Source organism: Amia ocellicauda, chromosome 3 (assembly GCF_036373705.1).
Source record: "Amia ocellicauda isolate fAmiCal2 chromosome 3, fAmiCal2.hap1, whole genome shotgun sequence".
NCBI lineage: Eukaryota > Metazoa > Chordata > Actinopteri > Amiiformes > Amiidae > Amia > Amia ocellicauda.
Window position 1 is genome coordinate 21,413,086 of NC_089852.1, and position 26,221 is coordinate 21,439,306.

At 42.9% G+C, this 26,221-nt stretch overlaps 1 protein-coding gene across 4 annotated transcripts in view; it reads right to left on the reverse strand.

Annotated features, from left to right (window-relative positions):
• spop (speckle type BTB/POZ protein) overlaps positions 1–26,221 on the reverse strand; it is a 106,343-nt gene that overhangs the window by 30,993 nt on the left and 49,129 nt on the right. For all 4 annotated transcript variants that reach the window (XM_066698447.1, XM_066698445.1, XM_066698446.1 and 1 more), the window contains 4 exons: positions 14,797–14,964; positions 13,188–13,309; positions 12,660–12,811; positions 3,743–3,870 (listed from right to left, as the gene is read on the reverse strand). In XM_066698447.1, the coding sequence (XP_066554544.1) occupies positions 3,743–3,870; positions 12,660–12,811; positions 13,188–13,309; positions 14,797–14,874 (480 nt within the window). In that variant the 5' untranslated portion in view covers positions 14,875–14,964. The remainder of the gene's footprint in view (positions 1–3,742; positions 3,871–12,659; positions 12,812–13,187; positions 13,310–14,796; positions 14,965–26,221) is intronic.

The following is a 26,221-nucleotide window of genomic DNA, read 5'->3' on the forward strand; positions in this document are numbered from 1 at the left end:
GGCAGTTCTGAAGGCGAAAGGGGGTCAAACACAGTATTAGTATGGTGTTCCTAATAATCCTTTAGGTGAGTGTATATATTTGCGCTCCCTTTTCTGGATTATCTTTTCTTTTACATTGTGTGCTGCTTTGTCTGGCCTCATTATCTGAGCAGAGACTGAACAGATTACCAGCACAGTGTTCCACATCCAAGGGCTGGAGCACACAAGACTTCCTGAGCCAGTGAGCTGGCTTTCAGGCACAAAAGGAGTCCATGGGTGAACACAGTACAGAAGGCATGTATTCTTAACTTTTGGGCTCTCTTTAAAAACTACCAGGCAATAATTAAAAAAAATAGAAATGTGATACTTAGTTGACTTTTCTCCACTGAAAACATCAAAGTAGTCATTTCGCTATTTCGCCTTTGTAGTGCACTACGGTTTAAATCAGATTTACAAAGACTTGAAATTGGATTGCTGGCAGGTATGCATGAATAAGGCTTGGAAACTAGCATGTCTGGTGGTAATCACATTGTTTCATAGTGTTACTACATTTACAAACTAGCATACTACAGGAATGCATAGCAATGACACCAGGCACTGTTTGAATAATATTGTATTGTAAACGACATCCTATCTTATTCTTCTCTTTTTGTATTTTTAATTATTCATAAGCACACCCCAGTGTAGGAACATAAGCACAAGCGCAAATATGCCAACAGGCCGGTGCCCAAGTGCGGGGGATCTGTACACACTTGAGATCTCAAGGGAGTGATGTCATCATAACAGGTCTGAATACACAAGGAGCACCCCTTCCACCAGTAGACAAGCTCAGCTCAAGGTGTTAGACTACACAAGTCTTTGATAAGCGCTGGGTTCGGTAAAGGAAGGGAGCACTGTGATTTCTACACACAGTCGTAAGGCCACTGTTTTGGAGCTGAAGGCACATGCTTCTTGAAGAAATAAACAAGACATTTTGGCACAGATCTCATTAATTGTTTTTGCGTGGGGGGCTGCTACAGATAAATATCAGGGTGCTTGGTTTGGCCCTCAGGGAGGCAAGTAAATGTGACTTGAAATAATGGCCTTTGGGAGTCACAATTAGTCACCCAGGCACACAGATTGCACATCTCCTTAGGAACAGAGCCCCCCAGCAGGGCCCAGTTCTTCAAAGATGGAGTGTGCCCAGGAAAATGCCAATGCTCTCTTCCAGAAGCCTTCTACAGGGAATCCTACCTTGCCTGATCACCCCCCTCTTCTCTCCTTATTTTTTGCAGGGTGGCACAAAGCCAACACAAAGCCAGGAGCAGCTGTGCCCATCTCCAAGATGGGCATGCGACATATGGTATGCCCATGTAAGGGATGGGTGCTGTCATGAGCAAAGTGTTTAAAAGAAAAAGGAACAAAAAAAATAAAAAGAAATCGGAAAAAATAAAATTCAGAAAGGAACAGAAGAAAAATCCAAACATCAGCAAAGAGCTAATTTATTCCACAGGACTAGTTTCCCTGCTGGGCACAAGAAGAAGAAATAGAGAGAGAGAGAGAGAGAGAGAGAGAGAGGGGGGGGGGGGGGGAAGGGGGGAGAGTAAGATGTTTCTTTAACGCAAAAAAATATGAAAGGACACAAAAGCAGCACTGTAGGTTTAAATCAAGACTATCAAATGCAAGGAAGTCTTGTTCAGGTGGTCTTGTCTTCTTCGAGGCATCCGGTTGGTGTCTGAATAGTGGAGAGACAGTATCAGCCATTAGATCTTCAGAGGGCAATTAAAGAAAGGCTCGCTCGCCTTCTCCCTCTGTAAAGGTCTGTTTTGAAGGCACCCTTCATTAATGACAAGGTCTTACAGTACCTTAATGGGAAAATCATCTCCATTAAACACCTTCCGTTACCTTGCTGATGATTTGGCAGAAGCAGGACAAGCCCGCGGGGAGACTTTTGTACAGGAAACCTTGCACGATCCCCAGAGCTGACTTAAAACGGACTACAGAAACTTTCAAAGCATGTAGGAGAGTGAATTCAGAGGGCAATGTCAAACAAAAGTTCTGCTCGGTAAGTGCCAGAGGGGCTTGTAAAAGTGAGCTGCAGTGAAGGGATTCCTGGCCAGGCTGCCTCAGTGTAAAACCTGGGGGAGCGAGGTTAAGCGATGAGGTGAATAGCTAGGAGAATGTGTTACGATAAGCTCTGTGTCAATGGACACAATGAACGACACTTTTTCATCAGTCAGCTGTCTTGCACATCTGGGTCAAAAGGTCTCCTTCCTTGTGGGGCTGTTGGCACATTAAACATTGAAATCTTCAGTGTGTGTGTGAACTTGAGTTTGAAAACTTTTCTTTTTATTAAACTTCTGATACTCCCATCTTTTGTATGTTTAAGTTCCTTGTCCTTCCATGCAAGATTAAAACATACACAGATTTGAGAAGAAATCCACAAAAACAGTGTTATTGCTATACATTTATCTATATTTTATATATATATATATATCTATATTTTATATAGATATATATATATATATATATATATATATATATACACACACACACACACACACACACACACACACACACACACACACACACGTGTGGACTGGTTCACAGTTGTTGAACAAATCAGTTTGTGAGATCTTGGTGAATTTCCACCAATTTCAAAAACAATTTGAAGACAGGACTTGGTTACAGTCAAACATGGTGGATAACACCAAGATCAGCTGTCCCTCATTTTTCCAGCAAAACATCAAAAGGCCTATAAGTAATTTTGGCGCAATTCGGAGGCCAGTCTGGATTAGAGCTAGCCTTGCAGTGGGCGTTGGCTGCATGCTGAGGATCGCCCTACTTTAGTGCTTTCTTGAAGGGGTACCGAAGAAGGGCAGATCTCATTACCGACCGCTGTGCTGTTTTCTCTGCCGCAATTTGGCGAACACTGCGATTCCTGCCAACCCCCAGCAGCGCACACTGTTTCCCCGCTGGTCCCAGCACCGATTCCAGCCCTTCTCCCGCCGTCACCGAGTCCTATTTGGAAGCACTTTAAAAAGACTTCCAGAAGTCTCTACTCTGTCCCCCAACTTGCAAGAGATCTCCTTCCGATACCCTCAGGGTTAATTATAATTGTTTTAAGCCGCCACCACGTTTTTAAACATTTATGGATGCATGCATTACACAAGGACATTAACATACGCAGAACGTTACCCTGAGTTCACTTAAAGCCTAGGAACAGCTGCAGATGTGAACACAAGCTGAAACTAATGACTATTTCAGTCTTATGGAGAGTGAGGGAAGAGGAGGAAAAAAAAAAAAAAAAGCAACAACCAACATGAAAAGAATAGGCACTAATGATGCAACCTCAAATCAATTAGCACATTCTCCGCCATGGATTTAAAAGAGAAGGAGAAAAAAAATGAAAACAACAATGTCATCCTGTTTGTATCAAATTAACAGTTGTTTTGACTTCCCTCTTGTTCAGTGCTGAAGAAAATGTAAGGTTAGCTATAAACCAGTTTCCTTTGGTTTAATGCACCAAATTCTAAATAGTCAACCATCCCAGGGGGGCTTTGACTCAGACAGGAGTGACATAACAGTGTTACGGTCTTATTTCATGAATTAAAACCTATAACGTCCAGAGTGAGGGGGAGAGGGGAGGGTACATACATATACACAAATGAAATAAATAGTGCTGAAATATTTAATTGACCCTTAGAGGTTAAACATTGTAGAAGAAAAAAATAAATCATCCTCTTCACCACAATAATAATACTAATAGTAACCGCAATCCTACCTCACAGAATAGGGTAAGTTTGTCGTCAGGCAGCAGCCCATTGGCCTCGTCCAGCAGGAAGTCTCTCCTGATGAACTTCTTGAAGCCCCAGTCCTTCCCCTGGACGAACCGATATGCCCTCTGGCTCTCTGGGCAAAGCAAACAGAGAACACACTTCAGACACTCGCTTTCCAGGGCCCCACTGGTCTCACACTCATGGAAACACTCTGCTATTGCAGGTTACTTACTTGGGATCTACAGTAGTGTCAAAGGTTAAACCCCAGCTTTGTCAATTACACACTATATGCAGTTTCCAAAAATGTTCTGAATGTGAGCGCTTGTAAGTTATGTAATTTGTATTCCCCATTGAAAGTGATAGGAGAAAGAGGTGCCCAGGCCCCTATAACCCAACTCCACTGGAGCCCACCATAGCAGCAACTCAACATTAGTGTTTGCTTCAATTGGGAATCCCCATCAGTGGCAGCAAAGTCATAGACAAGGGGATTCCACACTGTAATGCAGGTTTAAAGTTATGATTAGAGTTAATTGAACCCCGGCTGTTGAGTCAAGTAATATGACAGGACTGCGAGCTCCCAAGTTCTTTAAAAACATAAGAATACAATAATGTGATTATTGACATTTCAAAGAAAAAGGAAAAAAGTAAAAAGAAAAAGGAGGAGGACAACATTTGATATGTGAGGAACAAGCACAGAGAAAGGAGGTGGATCATGTGTGGCCAGCTTGTTTCCCGTTTTCAGTTTTCTGTGGATTAGGCCTGAAGCCTTTTCTGTGAGCAAGTATTTGTTCTAGTTTTCATGTCTGGTGCTTCCAATTCCCACTGATGGAGATCATCTGTCTCCTCCCAGTTTTTTTATTTTATTTTGCCGTGTACTCTGTCCTCTGCTTAATCTGCCTCTCTCATTCTCAGGTCTTTCGGCTCAGACTTATTTTCCATGATAAACACCTACTGCTGCACAGAACCCCTCCCGGATACGTCTCCTGGAAGATGAACGAGGGAGGACGAGCAGGGAAAGGACAGGGCCATGTCACGTTAACACGGGCAGCCTTGACACGGAGAATGTTTATAAACAGTGTCAAAGTACCGACACAAACTCATCCATATCCCATAGTGATGCTTTTGTGCAATCTACAGGGTCTGCTACAGACAGCCCCAACGTCAATCTTCACCAAAGGACACTGCGTAGCTCCTGGTGCTCACTTTCCAGATGGTAAAGCTCAGTGTGTCAGCACTAAATTGACTAAGAAAGCAAAGTGATACAAAGTGATTTGTATCCCCTTGTAGTAATTTAAGCAAAAGCATCTGAGAGACATGCATGTGTGACACCTTAATGAAACAAGCGGGGCCTGACAGTAAAACATACAAGAAAGCAGAAGGGACTTCATTGGTTCTTCCAGCACCCCCTCCACCCTGCCCACCCTGACACTGGTGATGTCAACAGCAGGGAACACTGGGGGTAAAACCAAGCATGGGTGTCAAGATTACAGAATGTAAAGCAATCAAACTACACAATCAAATCTGACAGCAAAGTTGTTTTGGGAAACCATGCCTGACATCAGCATATTGTTAGACAACCATCCTGGAAAGATCGAAGAGCCCCCCCGTTTTTCCGATGGCATCTGACGCTTTTCACTTTTGGAATGGGCTGCTCGACTGGAGCGCAGCAAGGACAAGTCTGTCACAGTTAGATTAGCCACTGCTTTACATTCACACCTGCAAGCTGTGACACTGCTCTTGCAAATTACCTCCAACATCACTTTTCTAATGTTCACCATTTCATCTCAGTCCATCTGTCAATCTGTATTCGATACACATTTTTAAAATTTATTTTTAGTTACACCAGCACTGTTGAATAGTCTTATTCAATATGAAATCTGAAAGTAATTTGCCAAGATTTATAATTCACGTGGGGCTGGGCAGACGGATAAGTTTGATAATCGTGGAAGCAAGAGTCCTCTGGATGCAACAGACTTCCGTACATTACAACTTAGGATTCAGGAAATATTTACTCTGAAGAAAAAGCTGAGGATACAGCCCACCCACTCACCCACAATATCCTATTTGAATGATAAAAACTTTCTTATGGGAGAGAATTGTGACAATGCTAAGGGGTCTTAGCCCACCTTGGAGAGGCAATATGCTGAGATGTGGAGTGTCTGTTTATTTCTGTAAGGGAGGTGAAAATAATGTTTAATGTGGTTTGGGATTCATCTCTGTAAGATACTGTACCCTGCTGAAGTCAATCAGATTCCATCATGGGCTTCTCTTCGCGATCATTCTGAAAGCAACTTCAAGCCAGGACAGCTGTGGCGAACGTGAACGGCACTGTTTATTTTAGGGAGTTGTGCCGATTCGTACCAGTCGGCCCCTGAGACAACCAGATGAAAACCTGCCACGGCACAGCAGTGGAGGAGGATGGGAAAGAGCATTTATTTATTGCGCTTCATTAAAAGATTTCACCAGCTGGGAGAGAGACCCAAAAAAAAAAAAAAAAAAAAACCTCCGCGATCTCTTTAGCAAAAAGGACAACCCTGGGAGAAGCCAGGAAATGCAGCTTAGGTGCAGTCTTTCATTCCCAATGCAGAGTACCATTCCACAGCCTTGAGGAAGAGGGGCTCTGGCAGGAAACCCTGGAGGTCAGCCAGCCAGCCAGCCAGTCCATCAGCACACCAGATTGACCATTTCAGAGCTGATTTAGAGTAGAGCTCATTGCTGATGCCATGAGGGCCTGGGCACTTCATCAAGCCCATTTCATGAATGCAGATGGAGAAGGAGGCAGAGAGGGGATCTTTCCAGCTTGAATGCATAGCTAATCTCAGGTCTCTCTCTGTTCCTCTCTCTCGCTCACTCCCTCTCTCTCTCTAATATCTGAATGCCAAAAATCATTTAGTTTGCCGAGGACCATCTGTCTGTGCCTCTGCAAGGCTTGGTGCAGCTCTCTCCCAGTGGAGCAGAACGTTCTCCCTAGTCAAGCACAACAAAAGCTGAAAAACACCGCCTGTCAAGGGAAAGCTGGGAGGGGGTGGCTCCGGACAGCATGTTGCTCGGAGGACAACACGGTCCTCTCTGCAAACAAGCAAAATAATAACCATTACAAACTTTAAAGGCACCTTGCAGTCAGACTCCTGGACACATACAGCCTCCGACTGCTCACTTGATTCACACAAGCTGCGTCTCTTAGGTACAGCTCAGTCTGGCTCTTTGCAGCGCAACTTCACAAATTCACGGCCCTGCTTCAGAATTGAGAATTAGTTTGTGCTGATTGCAACATCACAGGCACAATTCCACCACAGAACGCTCTGGAAGGTTCTATAGGAATACAAGCCGGGTGAAAGACCTAATGTGCTTGGAGGCTTCTGGGCCACAAAACAGGCAGTTCAGCCCACCGTGTACATCCAACATGGATCGCTGGATGCCTTTATGGTGATTCATTGATGAGGGCATGCTGAGGTAAACAAAGGTGATAAGGTGGAGGCTGCGATTCCAAAAAATAGGTCTAAAGTGATATGCTTAAAAAAATCAATTAACTTTTTGTGTGTGTGTGTGTGTGTGTGGTTCATCGTATGTCCAATCCCACTTAAAAGCCTTTCTTCCTGACAAGATGCATGTAAAATTCTTTGGGCGCTCGCAAACTCTGAAAGTACCCTGAATACAAAGAGTCAAAATAAGTGCACAAAGTAAGACCCTTTTCATTTGTTTTCAGAGCCCAGACACACACAAATAAGCAATATAGTGGCTTATGGTTCCAAGAAGTTTAACAAGTCCCTAAAAGATCAAATCTGTTAAGGGTACTTTATTCCAAACACCCTCAACTTTGATTGAAACCAAGCTCCTTTGCTCAAATGGTATAGCATGCACTAACATACATACATCTTGTCATGCATTAATATATTGCATATACGCTGAAAGAAAACTTGATCTAAAGGTTCACTTTTTTGGGCTGTTTTCTTGCATTAATCCAATTTGTTTATCATTGTCACAGAAATTACATAAAGAAACAAGTGAAACTCTATATCATTTTTTTTTTTCGCCCCTCCTCCCCTCACCGTTTCTTGCCTGTCACTTTCATTGTATAATGAGAAGAAGCAATAGTCTTAAATGAAAACTAACAAAACCTTGGGAGCTAGGAAACTGCCAAGCACACTCTTTGCGGAAGTCTCAATAGTTCTTATTTGAATAAACACTTCAAATCAATATTCTAGTTCTCTGTGCCGTCAGAAAATGTCTCGCGGGGGCTGCTTTAACGCGCGTCTCGGGGGACACATTACAATAAACCCCCCCTAGAAAAAACAGTAGAAAAAGATAGGAAGGGATTATTTGTACAAGCGCAGTCTGGGGTACACCGCTGATCTTGAAACCTGTCTCCCTCTGTCAGTAAATCTATCTCCATTACTAAAGGAAATGCCTTCAGGGCTGAAGAGAGAGAGAGGGGAAGAAAGAGAGAGAGAGAGAGAGAGGCACCAGCACTACAGCAACTCTGCTTGAGGGATGTAGCAATTCAGATAAAACAGTCTGTTGACGATCTCTTTCTTTTTTTTTTTCTCTTTACCCCCCACAGCAAAAAAAGGAACCAAAGCCACTGATCAGACAATAGATAAACAGGACCAGATCTGGAATTGGCTGTTTATGTGTGACTGAAACGTGTGTACCTTATTTAAATATATATATATTTAAGTATAGATTTTAATTACAGAAGCATTGTTTTATTTTGTCAAAAGTTCAAACACACCCTAACAGCAGAATGCCAGTCAGAAGAAGTGGTAGCACCATCTCAGTTGATATCATTCATATTTCCATGCACATTTTTTTTTTTTTTTTTTTTTTAAATGGTCGTTTGCTTTGAAAGCTACAAGCTGCTTTTACATGAGCGTATGGACACACGGGCTAAATATGCTCTTTCATACTAAAATCTAGGACATGCAAGAGTGTTAGTTGGAAAACCTAAAGAAAGATTTTAAATCAGTGATCAGAAAGCTGCACAGCCAAGTGTCTCCCCTCAGTGCTCTCCTGCTAGGAGGAGACTTCTAATACTCCTTTGAAACTTTGGAAATACAGCAGTATTCAAGGACAGTCCTGGGCACTATCAGGAATACTGCCAACTGGCATTGCAAATAAACCCATTCCCTGACCTCAACTCCCCTGACTTCTCATATCACAACACCTCGATCCTGACTCCAGCCCTGCGAACCCACCCACCATTTGGTTTTTGCATCTCAAGGCAAATGACTAATGGAGCCAAGTGTTAGTTGTACGGTGAGGGCTTATGTGCACGACTAACATGAGGCAATCAAACCCATTTCACTATGGGAGGGGGGGCCTCCCGAGATGTTGAGCTCATGAATGGTAATGGCATTAATCTCTATCTCCTGCAGCGGCAGTGCCGTGAATGAAACGTTGGCAGCGGCTTCCAGCTTCCCGGCTTTCACAGACCAAGATGTCGATATGTGATGACAGTAGGTGACGTAACCAATGGCCCAGGTACCCCTCACGCAATCACAGCCCTCAGGATTCACAGTCACCGAAATGCCAAGGGCCAGCGTGTCAATTTCAATTGGATTTTATTAGGCTTCATTTTCATCCTGTTTAGTGTGCGTTTGGGGTTGTTTTTCCCCCCAGTCGAGCTCTTCAGCCCACATACGCTAGTTCTGTTTGGTGGTGACCTAGCAACCAGTAAGGGCTTCCCCTTGATTGGATGGATGGGGTGGGGGGCAAGGGGGGGGGGAAGCTTGAGATTGAGAAGGGAAAAACCTCTCGGGAGTCAGGGAATGGAAGCTGCTTGGTCTTTCTATTCCGGTCAGATCTGCAGCAACCTCCCGTGTTGCAGAGACATCCCTCTCATACCAAGCGCTGGTTACGCCTACTGCTGCCTTTAACTCTTACACCACCGACAGTGCTGGAGTATTTGACGTTGGACAGGTATGACACGACAGGGAATCCTAGCGTGAAAAGCGACAGAATGAGGATAATTGAAAGGCTGATGAGAAGGCAGGTGGGGTGGTTCCCCGATGCACTCCTTTTCCGCCCTAGATGCCTGTGAGAAACAGTGACTAAAAATGCCCACGACACATTGTGAATGCTGGGCCAGTGCCTTGCAAGACAGAGCACTGCTTCACCATTCGGGAAGAAGTAGTGTTATAGGGCAGTATGCGTTGTTACAACTGTTTAAAATAAAGTGCTGGTAGATCCCTTTCCATTGCTCTCATTGGTTCTCATGTCAGTTCTGGACTACCCTGCTATGTTAGTCTACCTTGATAACTCAAAGTACGTGGTACTTTGTTGTCCTGGGTTGCAGTTTTTAGCAAAATTAAGACCCTAAACCATCCAGACGCACTCGGCAAACTCTCTCTGTGGTTCTGGGCGACCAACCTCACAAAGGAAACAAGAAACAGTCTCCGGCCACAAACACTAAAAACTCCTCCCCCAAAAAAGTTACGATTAGCAAAGAGCCCACATTTAGTTTGCCAGCCCTTTGTCAAAACTGAAGTCAGCAATGGGGGATCACTTTTCAACAGAGTTTGAATCATGTGTTTATATAGCCCAGTTCCTGGAGGGGCATGCACAAGACCCTTGTGTGAGACCCTTGCCATGGAAGTTGCGACATCAGCAGTGTCTAGGAAAATATGCTCAGGAAAAATGTGCAGAAGCTATGCTGGATTAGCATGGGAAATCATGAAAAAACAGACCATTGATACAATTAAATCAGACCAATGTGATCTTGTCAGACAGACAGAAGACTGACTTAGAGCCTGCATTGACTGCACCCCCCTCACCCAGCCAAAGCTCTGACCTTGTTTTTGTGTCTAAATTCTGTGCTGTCTTCACGCCATTGGCCTCTGGATGTGTACAACCTCACTGGCATTTCCAACATGCAATTTGGCACACGGCTGCAGTGCCGCAGAGACAAACTGCTATGCCTGCCTCCCAACCTCTCAATGGCCGCTCATCCCGCACCCCTTTTTCAGATGGAGGATGTGCTCCGATCCTAAAACCTCCCCGGATTGACATGGCAGTCAGTGTGCATCTTTTCGGGTGGGTTTTCATCGATTCCTCCAAGTTAGTCAGACTGCATCATTAAAATACCATTGCTCTTGCAGACTCGGGGAATTTTTAAGTTTTTTTGGACATGACTTATGAAAAGATGATAATAACACAAGTAAGGCACGAGGTGACAGTGGGGTATGGATCCTACAACAGGATTTTCACATAGATTCTGGCCTGATAAGAGAAGAAAGAAGAGGAGAAGGAGGAAGAGGTAGTAAGCCATTAGAAAGTGTTGGGACATGTGGAACAAACTGTCGAGTGCTTTGGCAGCTGCGGATTCTCCAGGATCCTTCAAGACACTGCTTAATGAGGTTCTGTGGATCAATAAGCTAGTACCAACTGCACGGAGATGGATGGGCCGAGCACCCCACTCCCGTTCCATGCATTCTTTAGGCTGTGAAAACCCACCCTGACGCACACTTAATAACTCAAACTCTTAACACAGGGAGAACTAATTAGCTGGGGCTTATACACAGGTGCCCTGTTTGATGCATGGCCTTTCATTCCACCAGAGACCTGCCAAATAATTTACCCCCACAACAACACCACCACTACACACAACTTTTGTTTGAGACATTAAAATCAACTGTCACTGAGGTGCTTACAGTTATCAGCCACAGCTCTCAGCATATCAGGAGACACTTTTGTACACAAACCAGTGGAGAATCCAGCCTCTATTAGTTGTGATATTAATGTGATGCCTTTGCTTCAGGTACATGGGAAGCAGGCTATACAATACAGAGCAGGACTGCTGGTGACTTTCCACTTCCCCTATCGGTAACGGCAATGAGAAATGGCTGTTAACCCCTTAGAAACACAACACTGTCGTCAGTTGACATCTTCTTACACAGGGTTCCTTACATCACATCCTATTGTCTGTGCTCTTCAGGAGGGTACTTTTTAATACTTGCTTTTAACCCTACCATTACATGGGGAAGATGACCAATGCAACACAGCCCAGCTCTTTGCCAATGTCGTGTTCACCATTAATATGCCTTCTTGCACCCCTGTCTCCAGTATCCAGCAGCATTGATTCCTGGCCCTGTTTACGAGAGCAGTCATCAATCTGCACAGTAATGAAAACAGAATTGCTAACACCCATGTGCCCATTACTGGCAAACACAAGCATATAAGTGGAGTGAAAAATGAAATGACACGAGAATGCAGATGAAATCACACACTCCCCTTTAATAGGGCAAAAATAAATAAATCTAGTGAGATTTCCCCGCAATCTTCAGTTCCGAGGCTTCAATAAGAATGAAGGAACAGAGGCAACCAATTTCCACATGCCTTGCAAAAGTACAACTCACATCAGTGTAAATTGAAACGAGACTATCATGCAAACGCAGCCAATATACTACAGAACGCCAAGGGAGACCCAGCTGTAAAATGGTCTAGAACGGCCACATCTGGCACCGAAAAACTAATTCCACACCATTTTTTATCATAATTATTATTATTATTTCAGCTAGACTTAAACCAATTAAAAATATCTTTCTAATGAAAACACACACGTGTTCAGTTCATCAAAGAGAATGAATAGCCTTTGCTGGGCCACTTTTAATTAAAAATCGTCTTGGATGGCTTTAATTAAATATTTGGAGAAGTATTAATACCTACTGTGATTATCCAAGTATGGCTATCAGCGCACCTTTAGAACAGCTTTTCTTTCATTTGCTCAAGCTAAATTACCAGCCGAAACCAAGCCCGTTTCATTACTCGCAGAGAGATCACCAGGAATATTTAATTCACCAAGCCCTTCAACAGGCAGTAGATCCTGGAGATTTTGCATATCAGTCAAAGAAAGAGAAGAAAGGAGCTTCTCTCCTCCTGGGCAGTGGAAGGCTTGTGGGATCAGCTGCTGGCTTCACTACTCACCCATGGCTTTGGTCTCCTCTCCCTTGGCATTGAGGATGGAGAACTTGAACTTGGCGCGCACTTCACTCTTGGGACAGCTGACCAGGAGCAAGTACAAGGACAAGTAGTCTTTACTCTCCTCGTCCAGGCCTTTCGGGTTCACTCTCAGACACCTGGGAAAGCAGAGAAGGTCATCACAAAACTCTCACGCCTCCGTGGGTTGGAAATGGAAACATTCCCTATTCTTTCTGGGCACCGAGTTAACTGCACTAATGCAGGAGCGTGAAACGACAGTTCCAACAGCAGCTCTGTCAATTACTCCATCCATCTAATGATGTTCACACTTGGGCTCATTTAAGATAGGCGCCTTTTATTTATTTGTTTTTGACAGTCGATATCTCGAGACTTCCCGGGAAACATTTCAGAAGGCTGGTGAGAAGGGTTAAATTCATCCAGAGAGAGCTGCGAGTCCAACCTGCTGCTTTGGGTACCCCAGGGACTGCTGTGCAACCGATTACAGTCCTGCCTTTTCCGTTGCGGGGGGCTTACCATTTCAGTTTGTCATTGGCTCCTGATGAGAAAGTTGAACTCTTGATCACCTCGCCCATCTCCTCCCGGCAGAAGCTGAAGTTGTTGATGGTCCACATGTAGGAAAACTTCACCACTTTAATCTACACCGGAGACACGCACGACACAACAGGGGACAAGGCGCCGATCAAGCACACATCACAAACATAGGCCTTTCATCTACCTAAATGCTGACTATACATGCAAGCAGGAAATAAAACACATTGGCGAGTGCAAAGAACAAAAACACTCCGGGGGGGACAAGCTGGGCACCAAATGCTTTTCAATTTCTGTGTCCTATTTTTAAATTAATGTAAGAAGGTGGCCCAATAACAATGATATCCAATGTGAATTACCGGGGAGGGGCGGGGGGAATAAGAAGTATTAGGAACACTTGCACATTGAAGCCAATGTTTATGTAAAAACTTCTCTGCTACAGTTACACATACACACTTTCTGCAACACTCACATATACTAGAAACCACACAATCATTCAGAGTCTTCTGCAGTGCAATACCAACCCTCTGCCACACTTAGACACACAAACACACAACCCCCCCCACCCCCTCCCTCCTCCTCATCCAAATGATGGCTGCCAACTGGCCCCATTATAACCTGTCAGTCTGAACCAAAACAAAGTATGGTGCAAATTGAGCATGACTGAATAATTTGTTCACTTTTTGCTGACTAACACTGTACAGATTCATTCTACTGATCAGACCATGTTTGCAGCTAATCAGTATTACCTGTTATTGGGAGAAAACAGCTGTGCAGATCAGAAGGAAATGCAAAGCGCTGCAAATTCAAAATAAAGAAATAAAAGCCCAAAGCATCAGGGGAAACTAAGGTTTTTCTTTTCCATTTCAGTGCCCTGAAAAATATTATCTTGTATTTTAATGCTGCCAGGTGAGCCGATGGTGAGTGCTCAATTTAGGCGTGAATTTATTTCAATTGAAGACATCCTGTTTCACAGCATCCAGTTATTACGGGGACAACTTAGCGCCCCCTATTGCAATCACAGACTCGCACCTCTTAATCCAAGAATGATGCGACAAGGACCAGACATCACAGATAGAAATAAACAGTAGGTAGAATTAGGCTTGACAATGGGAGGCACTACTGCACACAGATAGCTGTGGGGGAGCTGGAACAAAATGCCCCAGTCATGTACTTAAGGCAGACTCCCTGGGTTTCTTTTAGGAAACAGATCAATTAGATAATGGAAGCCACACAAGGAAGATAGGCCATATAGTTTTCCCTGCTATTTCTTTATGATCTCTTACAAACACACACCTTTAAAGAAAAATTAACTAGTCACCAGTGGTCAATAAGTGGGGGGGGACAGGCAAAATAATGATGCATTGTTGGACCAGCAGGACTTGCTCCCTAAGTGGTGGCAATTAAACAATGATATCAGTCTGGCTGGCTTATTATTAAGGTCAATTTGTCATGGATTCCTATGCGACTTATATCACCAGGTGTGTTCCAGATTAAAGGCCGGTTGGGAAACACCCCTGCAGAATTCCAGCAGATCCCACACAGACACACTCCCATTGCATCTCTCACTCCTTCACTCTCTCTGCGTCAGTACCTGAGTATAACACCAGCTCTCAGCCACGGGCCCGCTTGACATTTCCGCGGGAGGAGGAGGACTCGGAACCCTTGACATCGCCAGCTTGGACAGCGAGAGGGAGGGTCCAGTTCACCAGGTTAGAAAAAAAAGAAAAGAAAAGAAAAAAAAAAGCAGGCAGTCTTCTTTCTGCAATAAAACAGAGAGAGAAAGACAAATGAGAAACGGATGCCCTTCACTCCACAAGAAAGTACAACTTATTGCTTTGGCCTTGACAATGCAAACGCAGACACAACCCACAATTCCCCACAGGCTCGTAAACACAATATCAGGGATGTGGCATAAAAAATAATAATAAACAACAAAATATAAAGTTTGGCATCACTGACGTGGTAATCGTTCCCTAGCAACGTTTTTTCTGCAATCAAATGTGAATGATACCTTTGTCAGCACCGAGAAGGAAGTACTGGTTTCACAAGTCACAAAACGTCACATACTGCGGGAGGCCGGTGTCAAGAGATTCTTTTGAAGGATGTTAGGAGAGGACAAGCAGCCGAGCAAAATCAAATAAATCAATTCATCCCAGCTTTCTGCCTGGGACGAACTGCGATGTCACATCCAAATCAAACGACAACATCAGCTGATACTAAAGCATGCAGCATGAATTAGATTTACATTAGAGGTTGCCCTGACAAATGTGCACTGCTTTCCAAATGGTTTCAAACAGTTGCTTTAGGAGCACAGACTTCCATTATCATCTGGAACCACAGATGCTTTAGACTCCGTACCGCAACTCCTTTGCAATGAACGAGGCACAAAAAAAAGGCAATGAAAATTCAGTACAAAATCTCTTTCACAAAAAAAAGTCCTCATATAATAAGAGATGCACAGTGGAGGTGCCTGAAAACAATGAGTTTGGGATACAAGCACCGACACTAGGAGAGGGAAGTGAGGAAAGGAAGGAGGAATGGAGCAAAAGGACAGCACAGTTCTGTTCAGTACGTGGGCACAATTCATGAGTGTCTCGTCGCTGACATTCTGAGCGTCTCCGAGAGAGGACAGCTCGTCCTTACAGGTACAGGGGAGAGCAGGCGCACCGGCTGCTGTGCATAACGATCAGCAGCTGTGCCAGTCGTCACGTTGAATGGGGCTTTCATTCGTTGGAAACAGGGTCTCTCCCCAATACAAGAACAAGCCTTCAAGTATTTCCCCACCACGTCCTTTTTTAATGAGCTTCTTGCAATGATGTGCGGTTTTGAGAAGAAAACTACAACACACTACGCACTGGTCAATTATTCTGCCTTTCTTCCTGTACTGAGCAGTGCAGTGCCCTCCCAGATAGTGATTATTGCACTGGCATCAAATATGAAAAAGTTTCTCCTTATAAACAGTCACTAATATATAGCTATAGATCAGGAATATGTTGTCCTTTTCTTTATTTAAAACCAGACTGAACACTATTGTGTTCATCCAGGCCTACAACTTTTCCCCCCACCCTTGTTTTGTAAACAACTTTGAGACATTTTGGTGAGCAAAGTAAATTAAACAATAAAATCAATAACACTTATAATGCCTACAACTACAATAACTGAACTGAAGCACTTTCTTCTCCATTTCTTACAATTAGTATGAACATTGGGTTTTAGTGTGATAGGTGCTGAAATCACAGTACAGCCGTGAAAGCGCAGGTCTCAGACAAGCGCACCATGTGGCCGGATTTCTAATGTATATAAGAACAAAGCCATTCTGGCACATTGTGTGTCTTCAAGACAGAGCTGGGAAGACAGGACTTGAGAGCCCCACCACAGCAAAGACACCCTGCTGAGATTAGCAAGCAGCACTTCAGCTTTCATAACAGACCCAGAGGGAAGTTCAAACCATTACTTCTATTCTGTTGAAGTACTTATTTGTCATATGCAGCCTAATTATGTTATTTACTATGTTAACTGTTAACAGAGGCTAAAGAATCTGTGTAACATTACTATCCTGCAATTTCACATTGTTTACTGAATGGCAAAAGTAAAATACATCCTTGTTTTACTACAATTCTACAATATAATTATGATGATAATTTCACAAATTCATTCCTGGTACCTCGACTGCTATAACAGTGTTTGTACCGATTTTAGGACAGACACTTGAGAGAAGAATCAAACTGCTATTGAACTCTTTAATTAGGCTAATCAATACTTTGATGCTTGGAGATCAATACAGGCACAATCTCAATTAATTCTGACAAACTGTAAATAAACAGATCTTTGTCTTCAGTCACACTTACTGGAGTCTGGGTGACACTGGCCCTGCCATTTCATGGTGACATCACTCGCTTGGCATTGTGGCAGACACCGTGACTCGTGAGCAGCACAGCCCTGCAGTAACCGTGGCAACAGAGTCAAGCCACCAGCGACTGACATTTAAAAAAAGTCACTGACTAGAGGACTCTGGGAGTGAACATCGCAGGCTGGGGGGAAAACGCTCATATTCTTACTATGGGGGGCCAAATATCCCCCCCGAGGCCAGAAAAGGGTGCTGCTAGGGCAGAGTAGTGAAAGAAAATTGGACAGGGCGTTGCAATGTTGCATATTTTGAACCTTGTTTTGATTTGCCAGCTGTGTGGAAAGGTCAAGGTCTTCAGCATGTAGACCACTACTGAGGGTTCAGTTCCCCAAAAATATAAATCATGTCTAAGGTAGAGGAAAATAACAATGAACCTGATCTGAATAAATTAGCCGACACTCACCAACCGATTAGCTCAGCAAGAGACAGAAACAATTAAAAAGTCCACTGCTAAACCGAAATGTCTGGACTGAACCTACTAACATTTTTGCATAACGTAAGGCCCGAGTCTAATGGCTGCCTCCCCTCCGGGCAGTAATTAAGATGCATTCTCACTGGTGATTTATGGTGACAGAGAAAAACTGGATAGAGGCATTTCAGGACACTTTTTTGACACCCTTATAGTAGGAGGACAGTTAACTTCCTCTATCCCCAATGCAACGCAGCAATGGGGATGGAGGAAGTAGGGTAATAACAGTCACAAACATATACAGTGTAGCTCATGAACTTTTTCTAATACATATACAAACACTAAACTTCTGGGATCTGTGGTCAACATTTACGCTGAGATTCTGAATTAAAATGAGAAAAAAAAAAAAAAAACACCCAATAATTTTCCTAATATTTTATTAGTTAAAAAAAAAAAAAAAAAGTGACATTCATTTTCGCCCCAGCACCCCCTACTGCCTCCCTCTTACTACACCAGCACTACTATAGATTTCAATTGACAGTAGGGTCACGGTCATAGATGAGTCTGGCAAACATACAGCAAGTACTGACTGCGACAGAAGGAAACTTTTGATAATAACCTACTCGTTTAAAAGGTCTTGTAGCTCTTCTCCTGAAATATGTAGTTACCATCAGTTATATCTTTTAACCTATCTTACATAGGACCTATTATCTTGATTATGTTATCTAGCACAACTTTACCAAAAATGACCTAAGATTGAATGTATTACATACACAATAGGAGGTTACAGCACTACAAAAAACACAGTTCGCCACACATTATAGTGAACTCAAGTTGGATTAAAGAAAGTTTAAACCAACCCACAGCAGCAGGCAGAGCCGGATAAATGGGAGAGAGATTGGATTTAATTAACGGGGAGTGGGAGAGTGAGGTAAGAGTTTGAAGGAACTGCTGATAGAGACACCAAAACATCCAAGCTAAAATTCCCCTCGGCCCTGATCATGTAGCCTTTTCCGGGATGCATTCCAGTTTCTGAATTGGAGGGTGACAGCATCATGTCAATCTTTGCATCAGTCCAATTCATCCTCAAAGTGTTGATTATCGCCTGTGTGAGTGAAGCTGTGTGTGTGTGTGTGTATACATCTCACCCTGCATTTAAATGTTTATCTTGCCCAGTTTAGCTTTGATTTCCTTCCCCTTGTGGCAAAGCCGCAGTGCAAGACGATATTTATATTCATTAAGGGACGCCACCCACACTGCATATTAACTTAATACATTAAACATGACTGTGCAGTAATGGGAGATGAGAAGGAGAACAGGTGACTGACTCACTAAGATTTTCCCTAAGAGTGCATATATCAGAGTCAGAGCAGTTGAAAAGGACAAGAAGCCAAGAGGAAGGTGGTGTCACTCATTCAAGCACTCCCTGCTTAGAGGACCATCAGAAGAGCTGAGGAGAGAGAGAGAAGGTGTGCAGGGGACATCTGTAACAAGTGAGAGACACTCAGGGGGTAGGGGGAAATGCCAAGGCTATGATGACTTTCTTAATATTTATTCTTTCTTGTATATACTATAACAAGAAATGTTAGTGCACATAAATCCAGATTTCAGTTTTGAAATGCATTTTTTCCACAAGTTGTGATAAGAGACATTGGGACATCATGCACAGGCACCAGAGATATTGCCTGCATTGACCTGCATGCCAAAAGTGAGTTAGGTGTGTAGTTTGTTTAGTGCATTTGAAAGCTGCCACAATAGTTGTATGCACCCTTATCTGCAAATGTATATATGGTGTAAGTCTGCATTATGTTTATTTTATAATTTGTTTAAATTACATTGTTACTGTACTGTATTGTATTGCGATGTTCTGAAATACACTCTGATAAGGGGAATTTATAATGACATCGTAATAATATATATCGTATAATGACAAGGTTTTTAAATGCAGTCATTCGCAGAGTACAACCAAGATTAATATGTACACTGATCTGACAGGCCTGTAGAGACGGGTGTCAAGATGTTTGGACAGGAAGGCTGCGGGTCCCATTTTGAGAAATTGATCGCCCGGGAGTAAGATCCCTGGGCTGGAGGGAAATCAAGAAGACATATGTTGAGTTTAACAGTCCTTTTGAAGGTTATCCTTACATTACGCATGTGATTAGCTTCCTGTAGAACAGAATCTCAAAAGCCTCCTGCCTAACTGCTTAACAGCCTCCTGATCCATATAGTAGAACCATACTTTAAGAGGGTAAAGAAAATAAGGGGGGGTTGCAATGAAAATAAAATAACAGTCATAACAGTAGCAATTTAAATTCTCTTTTACTCCGACTTGAAAGAGAAACATCAAATACAAATAACCACCCACAGGCCTCTCCTTTAGGGGAGTTTTCCTGTGGAGCACAACTCCATTTAAAGCACCGAGCCTGCTGACAGAAACGCGGCCTCTGGGACAATGAAATCAAGCCGCAAAACACTCAATTATGGATTAAGGAAAGCGCTTCCTTCCCTCCATGATGATTCACTCACGCGGAGCCCAAAGTCCCGAGGTCCCGAAATCCCAAAGAGTGAAAGAGAGGGTGATGCGAAACAAGTTAAGCTCCGAATCTCCCCCAAGCCACACCCTCCCAATTGTAAGTCAGGTCTAAATTCACTAATGACCTTTTGTCCCAGTACTGGAGAGACGCAGAAAACCTACAGGGGTGCTATGAAATGTTCATAGACAGATCCCACTCCTGGTCACACAGCTCAAGCAACCAAAGCAAAGGTTCCCGACTGTAAGCATTTATTACGTGTTTACCATTACAGCTGCATATCTTTAAAACTGCTTTATTCCTTTATTCCTACACCCCACTCATCTCCCAGCCTGCCAAATGCTTACATCTCTCCCTCACCAAATCTGTAGTGTCTGATTCAGGTTTCAACTCATCCCTAAAAGTACAAGTTGCTGTCAAGACCAATGACCTTCTCAGCTCATTCTATAAAGAAACATTAATTAAACTAGCTCAAGGCTAGCTAGTTATCAGTTAGTCGCTTTTATTTCCCTATATAACATTTAAGGAAGTTAAATTATTTGTACATAAATAAATAGCTGCTTTCAGGCTTCTATCGATTATGACTGTGTCTGAAGTGACGGACGAACAGTGTTTTGGAGGAGAAATCTATGTGCACGTTTTCTTTTTTATTACATCGATTAAATATAGGGGCTACAGCTATGGGCTGCTGATTTCAACAAATGATAAGAGGTTAAAATAAAGAGAGATGAAAGAGACTGTGGCTTATTGATCACACAAGGCTAAATTCTAAGACATATTGGGTGGAAAAAAGGCAACATTTTATTTATTTGTGGAAGAATCTTGCAAACCATAGTCAGTGTTTTTTAGTTAATAAAAAACTGCATTAGAGAAGGAATACAATGAATCACCATTAAAAAGGCAGTCGTCTCTCATCGCCAAAGTTGTCCTTATTTCGGAAACTGTTTCTACTGCGTGTTCTTCAGTCCATTTCTGAACATCTGCGTCGAGAATGCCTGGGAGTGGAAAGATCCGGACAGCATTGACTGATGGCCACATCATAAATGGCGCTGCGTTTCTATGCTCACAGGACCAGAGAGTGCAACACAGTCGAGTTCCTATATAGATCACATGCCCAGCGACCCGGTTGAGCTACCACAACAAATACAGCTTCCATGAATGATGCGAATAGGGATGATTGCAAAGTAGAAGTGAGTCAACCATGCAGATCCTGAATGTCCAACAAATTGGGATTTGGTTGTAGCTAGTGTGGCTAGATCCTCTTTTCTGCACTGAAAATGCTAGCTCTATACTAAATGGGAACTTATGCTAACCTATGAGGCCTGGCAGGTGCATTACAATGCATGATAGACATATCTGGATATCCCAGCTGGTGCCCTGTACCGAATGAAAAAGCATTCATTTCTTATTGAGTTCTGCCCCCATCATTTTTACTGGCCAGGCAAGTGGCCTTAAGTTGAGCAATACGCAGCCCCTGGAAATCCTTGACTGGCATGCTTTACTGTCCTCAGAATGAGATTTCCCCTCGCCTTGCACACCGCTAGTGAGAAGCAATGACTTATCACAGTATCACAGTGATTCAACATGTTAATATGCAACTACACACACACACACACACATTCACATTCATATTCATATTCATATATATATACACACACACACACACATACATATATGTCTATGTGCCTATTACACCACTTCAAGACAGCCCAGAATATAAAACGTGCACATCCTCCTTCTGGAACAGACACGCAGGTGCGTCACACTTTGCACAGGTGGACTCGCACATCCTCTGGAGATGCTTGTACCAGCCAAGGTGTATTAATGAAAACAAAGCATGCTCTGCGTTTTAATGGCGTTCTCCCAGCGCTCTGGGTTGCCGAATGAGTCATGACTGTCCCTAAGTGACAGGGCCACAGCTATTTCTGTGAAATATGAAGCCTGCTCGAGCACCCGCTAAGCAGCAGCGCTTCATTGGGAGAAAATAAGACGCTAACCCGGCTGTCAAGTAAACAAGTGGATGTGTATTATTGCTGAGTGTAATGAATTCCTTTCTCCTTTTTTCCTCCCTTCTTCTTCTCGGTTTTATTTTATTTTTTTCTAAGCGATCCTCAAAGGTTCAATTCTATTCTAGAGTGGATAAAGTCGAGGGGAGGGGGGGAGGCTGCTTGCTGTAATTATGCCTTTTTCTATTTAAAATGCAAATGTGCTGGCTGATCTCTTCAAAGCAGCGTGTAAGAGGTTTTTGCATTATTACAGAGTCAGCGAGCCCTCGGGGTTGGGGGGGGATGTTGCACTATTTACTGTTGCCGCTTCCTCAAAACACCATCTCTGCAAGGCCCAGGTGCTGCCCGCACACTGCAAGAGAGGACCGGCCCAGCTTTGTCAGACTCTGGACACAAAGGCCTCACTTACACTCGATTACAAATAAACAAAACATACTCACACATATTCAGTAACAACAGGACTCGAAGGGAGAAGAAAAAATACTCACTTTTCTTCTGTTCTACATCACAACCAAAAATTGATTAGAGGGTTTTCATCATTCTGAAATTAAACGGGTGGGAGGGGGCTGATAAGAACTTCCCACTTAAGAAATGTGCATCTTTCCCTGGACTTCAAACACTGAATAATATGAATGTCTGGAAAATGCATTTTGTGGTGAATGGCACTCTATCAGCTTCCATTTTCTTTTCCAACTGTGCAACCATGATGTTATTTATCAGTCTTCATTGAGGTTTTGCATAAAATCTGTTTTTTCTTTTTCTAAAAGGTTTATTTATTTAGGTTATTTAGGTTAGGTTATTTATTTTGTAGTTCAACTGCCTATTGCAGCACTTCCCCAATGAGATGCAAACAGGCTCCAGGGTTCTGCAGCAGACTGTGAGAGTCACATTTGGAAATACAGCCAAAAATGTAACAAAGTAAAGCCAATTAGTCACTGCAGACACAGGAGTAAGGGCCTGGAACTCAGGGGTCCCCCAAGGCTCAATCTTTGGACTGCTTTTAATTCGAATCTTTCTACAAAGTCCTGTATTAACTTTATTTAGCTTCAAGCAATAACAGCTTCTGTGAAAAAGACATGGAGGGAGGTGAAAAAGAAAAAAAGACATAAATTAAAATCGTCCTTCAGTTTGACTTTGCCAGGTATAGAAGTACATCTCACTCAATTAGCTTTCAGCATATTTTAAAAACTCTTTAGGATCAAAGCTGTGTAATTCTCATCAGTTCTTGTTTATAAAATCCAGCATCTCATCCCTTTATTTATTCATGTAATACAGTTGCTAATCTGCTTTAATTCTACTTCTTGTAACATGTAAAAATCTGCAATATCCTCAGAAAGGTGGTTTTAAATACTACAAAAGGCCGACGCCAGTAACCTGTAATATGCAAGAGCAGTGCAAATCCCTCAGAAGCAACTCCACCACACGATTGCTGTGTGGCCGTTGGTCTGTGCTTGATTTTCATTCCATGAAATTTCAAATGGGCAGGTATTGGTCTATCCAATAGCTCTCCGTCTGCACTCTTATGATGGAGCGCTTCACTGCCTTTACACGTCAGTGCGATGTAAGATTAATAGATTTGCCGAGATCAGATCTGATCAAAAGTTGTTTTATTGGTGGTTTTGGCTTTTGCAGATAAAGGCAATCCAATCTTTTACAAGAAAACAACAATGACAAAAAACAATTCTCCTAGTCCAAAAAACAAGATTTCCCCGGAATAAGCTCTAAAGCATTGATGGCAATAGCTTTTCCGCTCTCTGCACTTTACTGCCTGTGGAGGACACTGTCTTTAAACCTAACTAATTCTCCTTCCTTTCAGCTACGCTCAATTTCGACAAAGCAATTTGTTTTTTTGCGCTCTGTTTTAACACCCCTGTGCTTTGTTTTACATTTTAATGCCGATTAAATTGCGTATGCAATGAAACATTGGAATTTAGCCTCAGGTAACACTGCGGCGTGCCTTTCCCTGTACACTCATAAAAGTCCATTTCAATTGAGGATGACCCCGCCACACACACAAAAACCCCACTCCTCCTCCTCCTCCTCTTCCTCTTCCACCTACCCCCCACCGTCTTCTCTCCCAACAAACGTTTTTAATGATGAGCGGCTTCACTGAGAATAAAAGCCGCCGTATTGACCAGACATGATTTACACCGACAGAACGAAGAAGAGGGAGTGTCACACAAAGTGTGCAACAAGCTTTCCGTAGAACAAGGAGACCTTCCTAATTACACAAGGAACTTGTCATTTTTAAATCCCTTCCAATGATGAAGAGGGGTCAAACGAAACAGGGCATACCAACTGCTGCTTAAACTCTTCAAAGGCTTTATACACAGATTTTGCTTGCAAATGCAGTACACCAAATAAATATAGAGAGAACTATCCATCTTGAGCCAATTAAAGCTCTCGTTTGCAATCTGACAAATCAAAAACAAAATATAACATCTTAAGCAGTAGCAATCAAAGTGTAGGTCTTAACGCAGATTCTAGCACAAACCTGGCTTAAAGGAGTTTATTTTGTATTTTAAATTTTTTTCCACAGTTTATAAATGAAAGCCACCTTGGGCTGATGGAGCACTGACTGCTGAAGAGAGTCAGGGCAGCTGTTTCAATGGAACTATGTCAAACAGGAAGACCTCCGAGAGACCTGTCAGACAAGAGCTAATGGATACAAAGCGCAGCAATGCAAACGCTCTTTGTTCGCGAGGGTGATTTTGTTACATCCCTCAATTTTCAAGTCAGGCGCTTGTCTCACGTTAAATACAGGCCTGTCCGTCTCCCTTAGCTGTGCCAAACCCTGCTTCTGCCTAGTGACAGGATGATCTTGCTTCAATTCCCAGTCACTACCTTTAGTTGGAAGCTCAGCATGCAGGCAAATTTTACACCGTTTTCCTTGAAAGTTGTAAAATAAATAAGCGTGGGAAAGAAAAAGTTCTGCCTTTACACTGGCACTGAAAATTCACAAAATATCTGGGAAGACTTCAGTTCTGCTTTTCAAAGGTTCCTCTGCAGCATGGAAAGGTACCCTACATCGTCAGCTGCTACTGGCATTCTTGTCATCTGTATTATCCTTTCATCCCAACCCCTACTTGTTGCATGCTCTATTGTACAGTGTTGTCGCGCCTCTGTCTGTTGCGATTGTGCTGTACCTTGTTAAACGTCAACCCAAGATAAATCCACCACCATGAGACTGGCTCCAGAAGAAAGGCCCTGCCGAGCTGCATGAAATTGTGAAGAGGGGCGCGCTGCCCGTGACACAGAATGCCTTTCAAAAGCATCTTTTCCAGCAGGATGCCACATTAATTTGCTTCCCCTTGCACACATCCTGCTAATCAGCTTTGAGAGGGATATTCACAAGCACACAATTTCCCAGAGCAGCTACTTAATGCAGAAAATAGGAATGTACATGGATACAACAAAAAGGGAGACAGACTTAAAAACCTTGCTCAGTAAAATACAACAAGTAGGGAAAAACAGAGCAGGGAAGATGCAGGATATTGCTGGCTGGCTACTTAAAGCTTTCCAATTTGGCTGAGTATAAATGAATACATGAAATGACCTGCTGAAAAGTGACAAGGACGATTTATTTTGTTTGTTCGTTTTTTGTTCTTTCCTACAGCAGTAATTAACAGGATGTTTCTCTGAGGTCATATTTGTAAATTTCCATGTTTACAGCAGAAGAACACTGAAAGCTAATTTGAAAAATTAGCACAGAAAACCTGTTGTTTATAAGGGTATGTGGCATTGTACTTCTCAGCCAAAAGTAAGCATGCAACTTTAAAGCTGCAGGACTTCATAACCCTGGTGATTGGACATTCTGGTCCACAGTTTTTCCTTCATTACCATTCCACAGTGGAGGAAATGCATAACCAGTCCTCTACCTACAGTCACATTGAGTAGTCCATGACTAGTGGTAAGCACATTGTTAACAAGGCTGAAAAGATCACTAGCACTAACCTTCCCTCAGGTGAATCGCTCTATATCCAACAAACAAAAGAACTATCAAGCGTGCCAATAAGATTGTCTCTGACCCCTCTCATGCAGCTCATCACCTCTTTCAACTGCTCCCCTCTGGAAGACGGTTCAGATCCTTGAAAGCAAAGACTTCTCAATTTAAGAACAGTTTTTTTTTTTCCGCACTGCTATTAGGACACTTAATTGTTAAT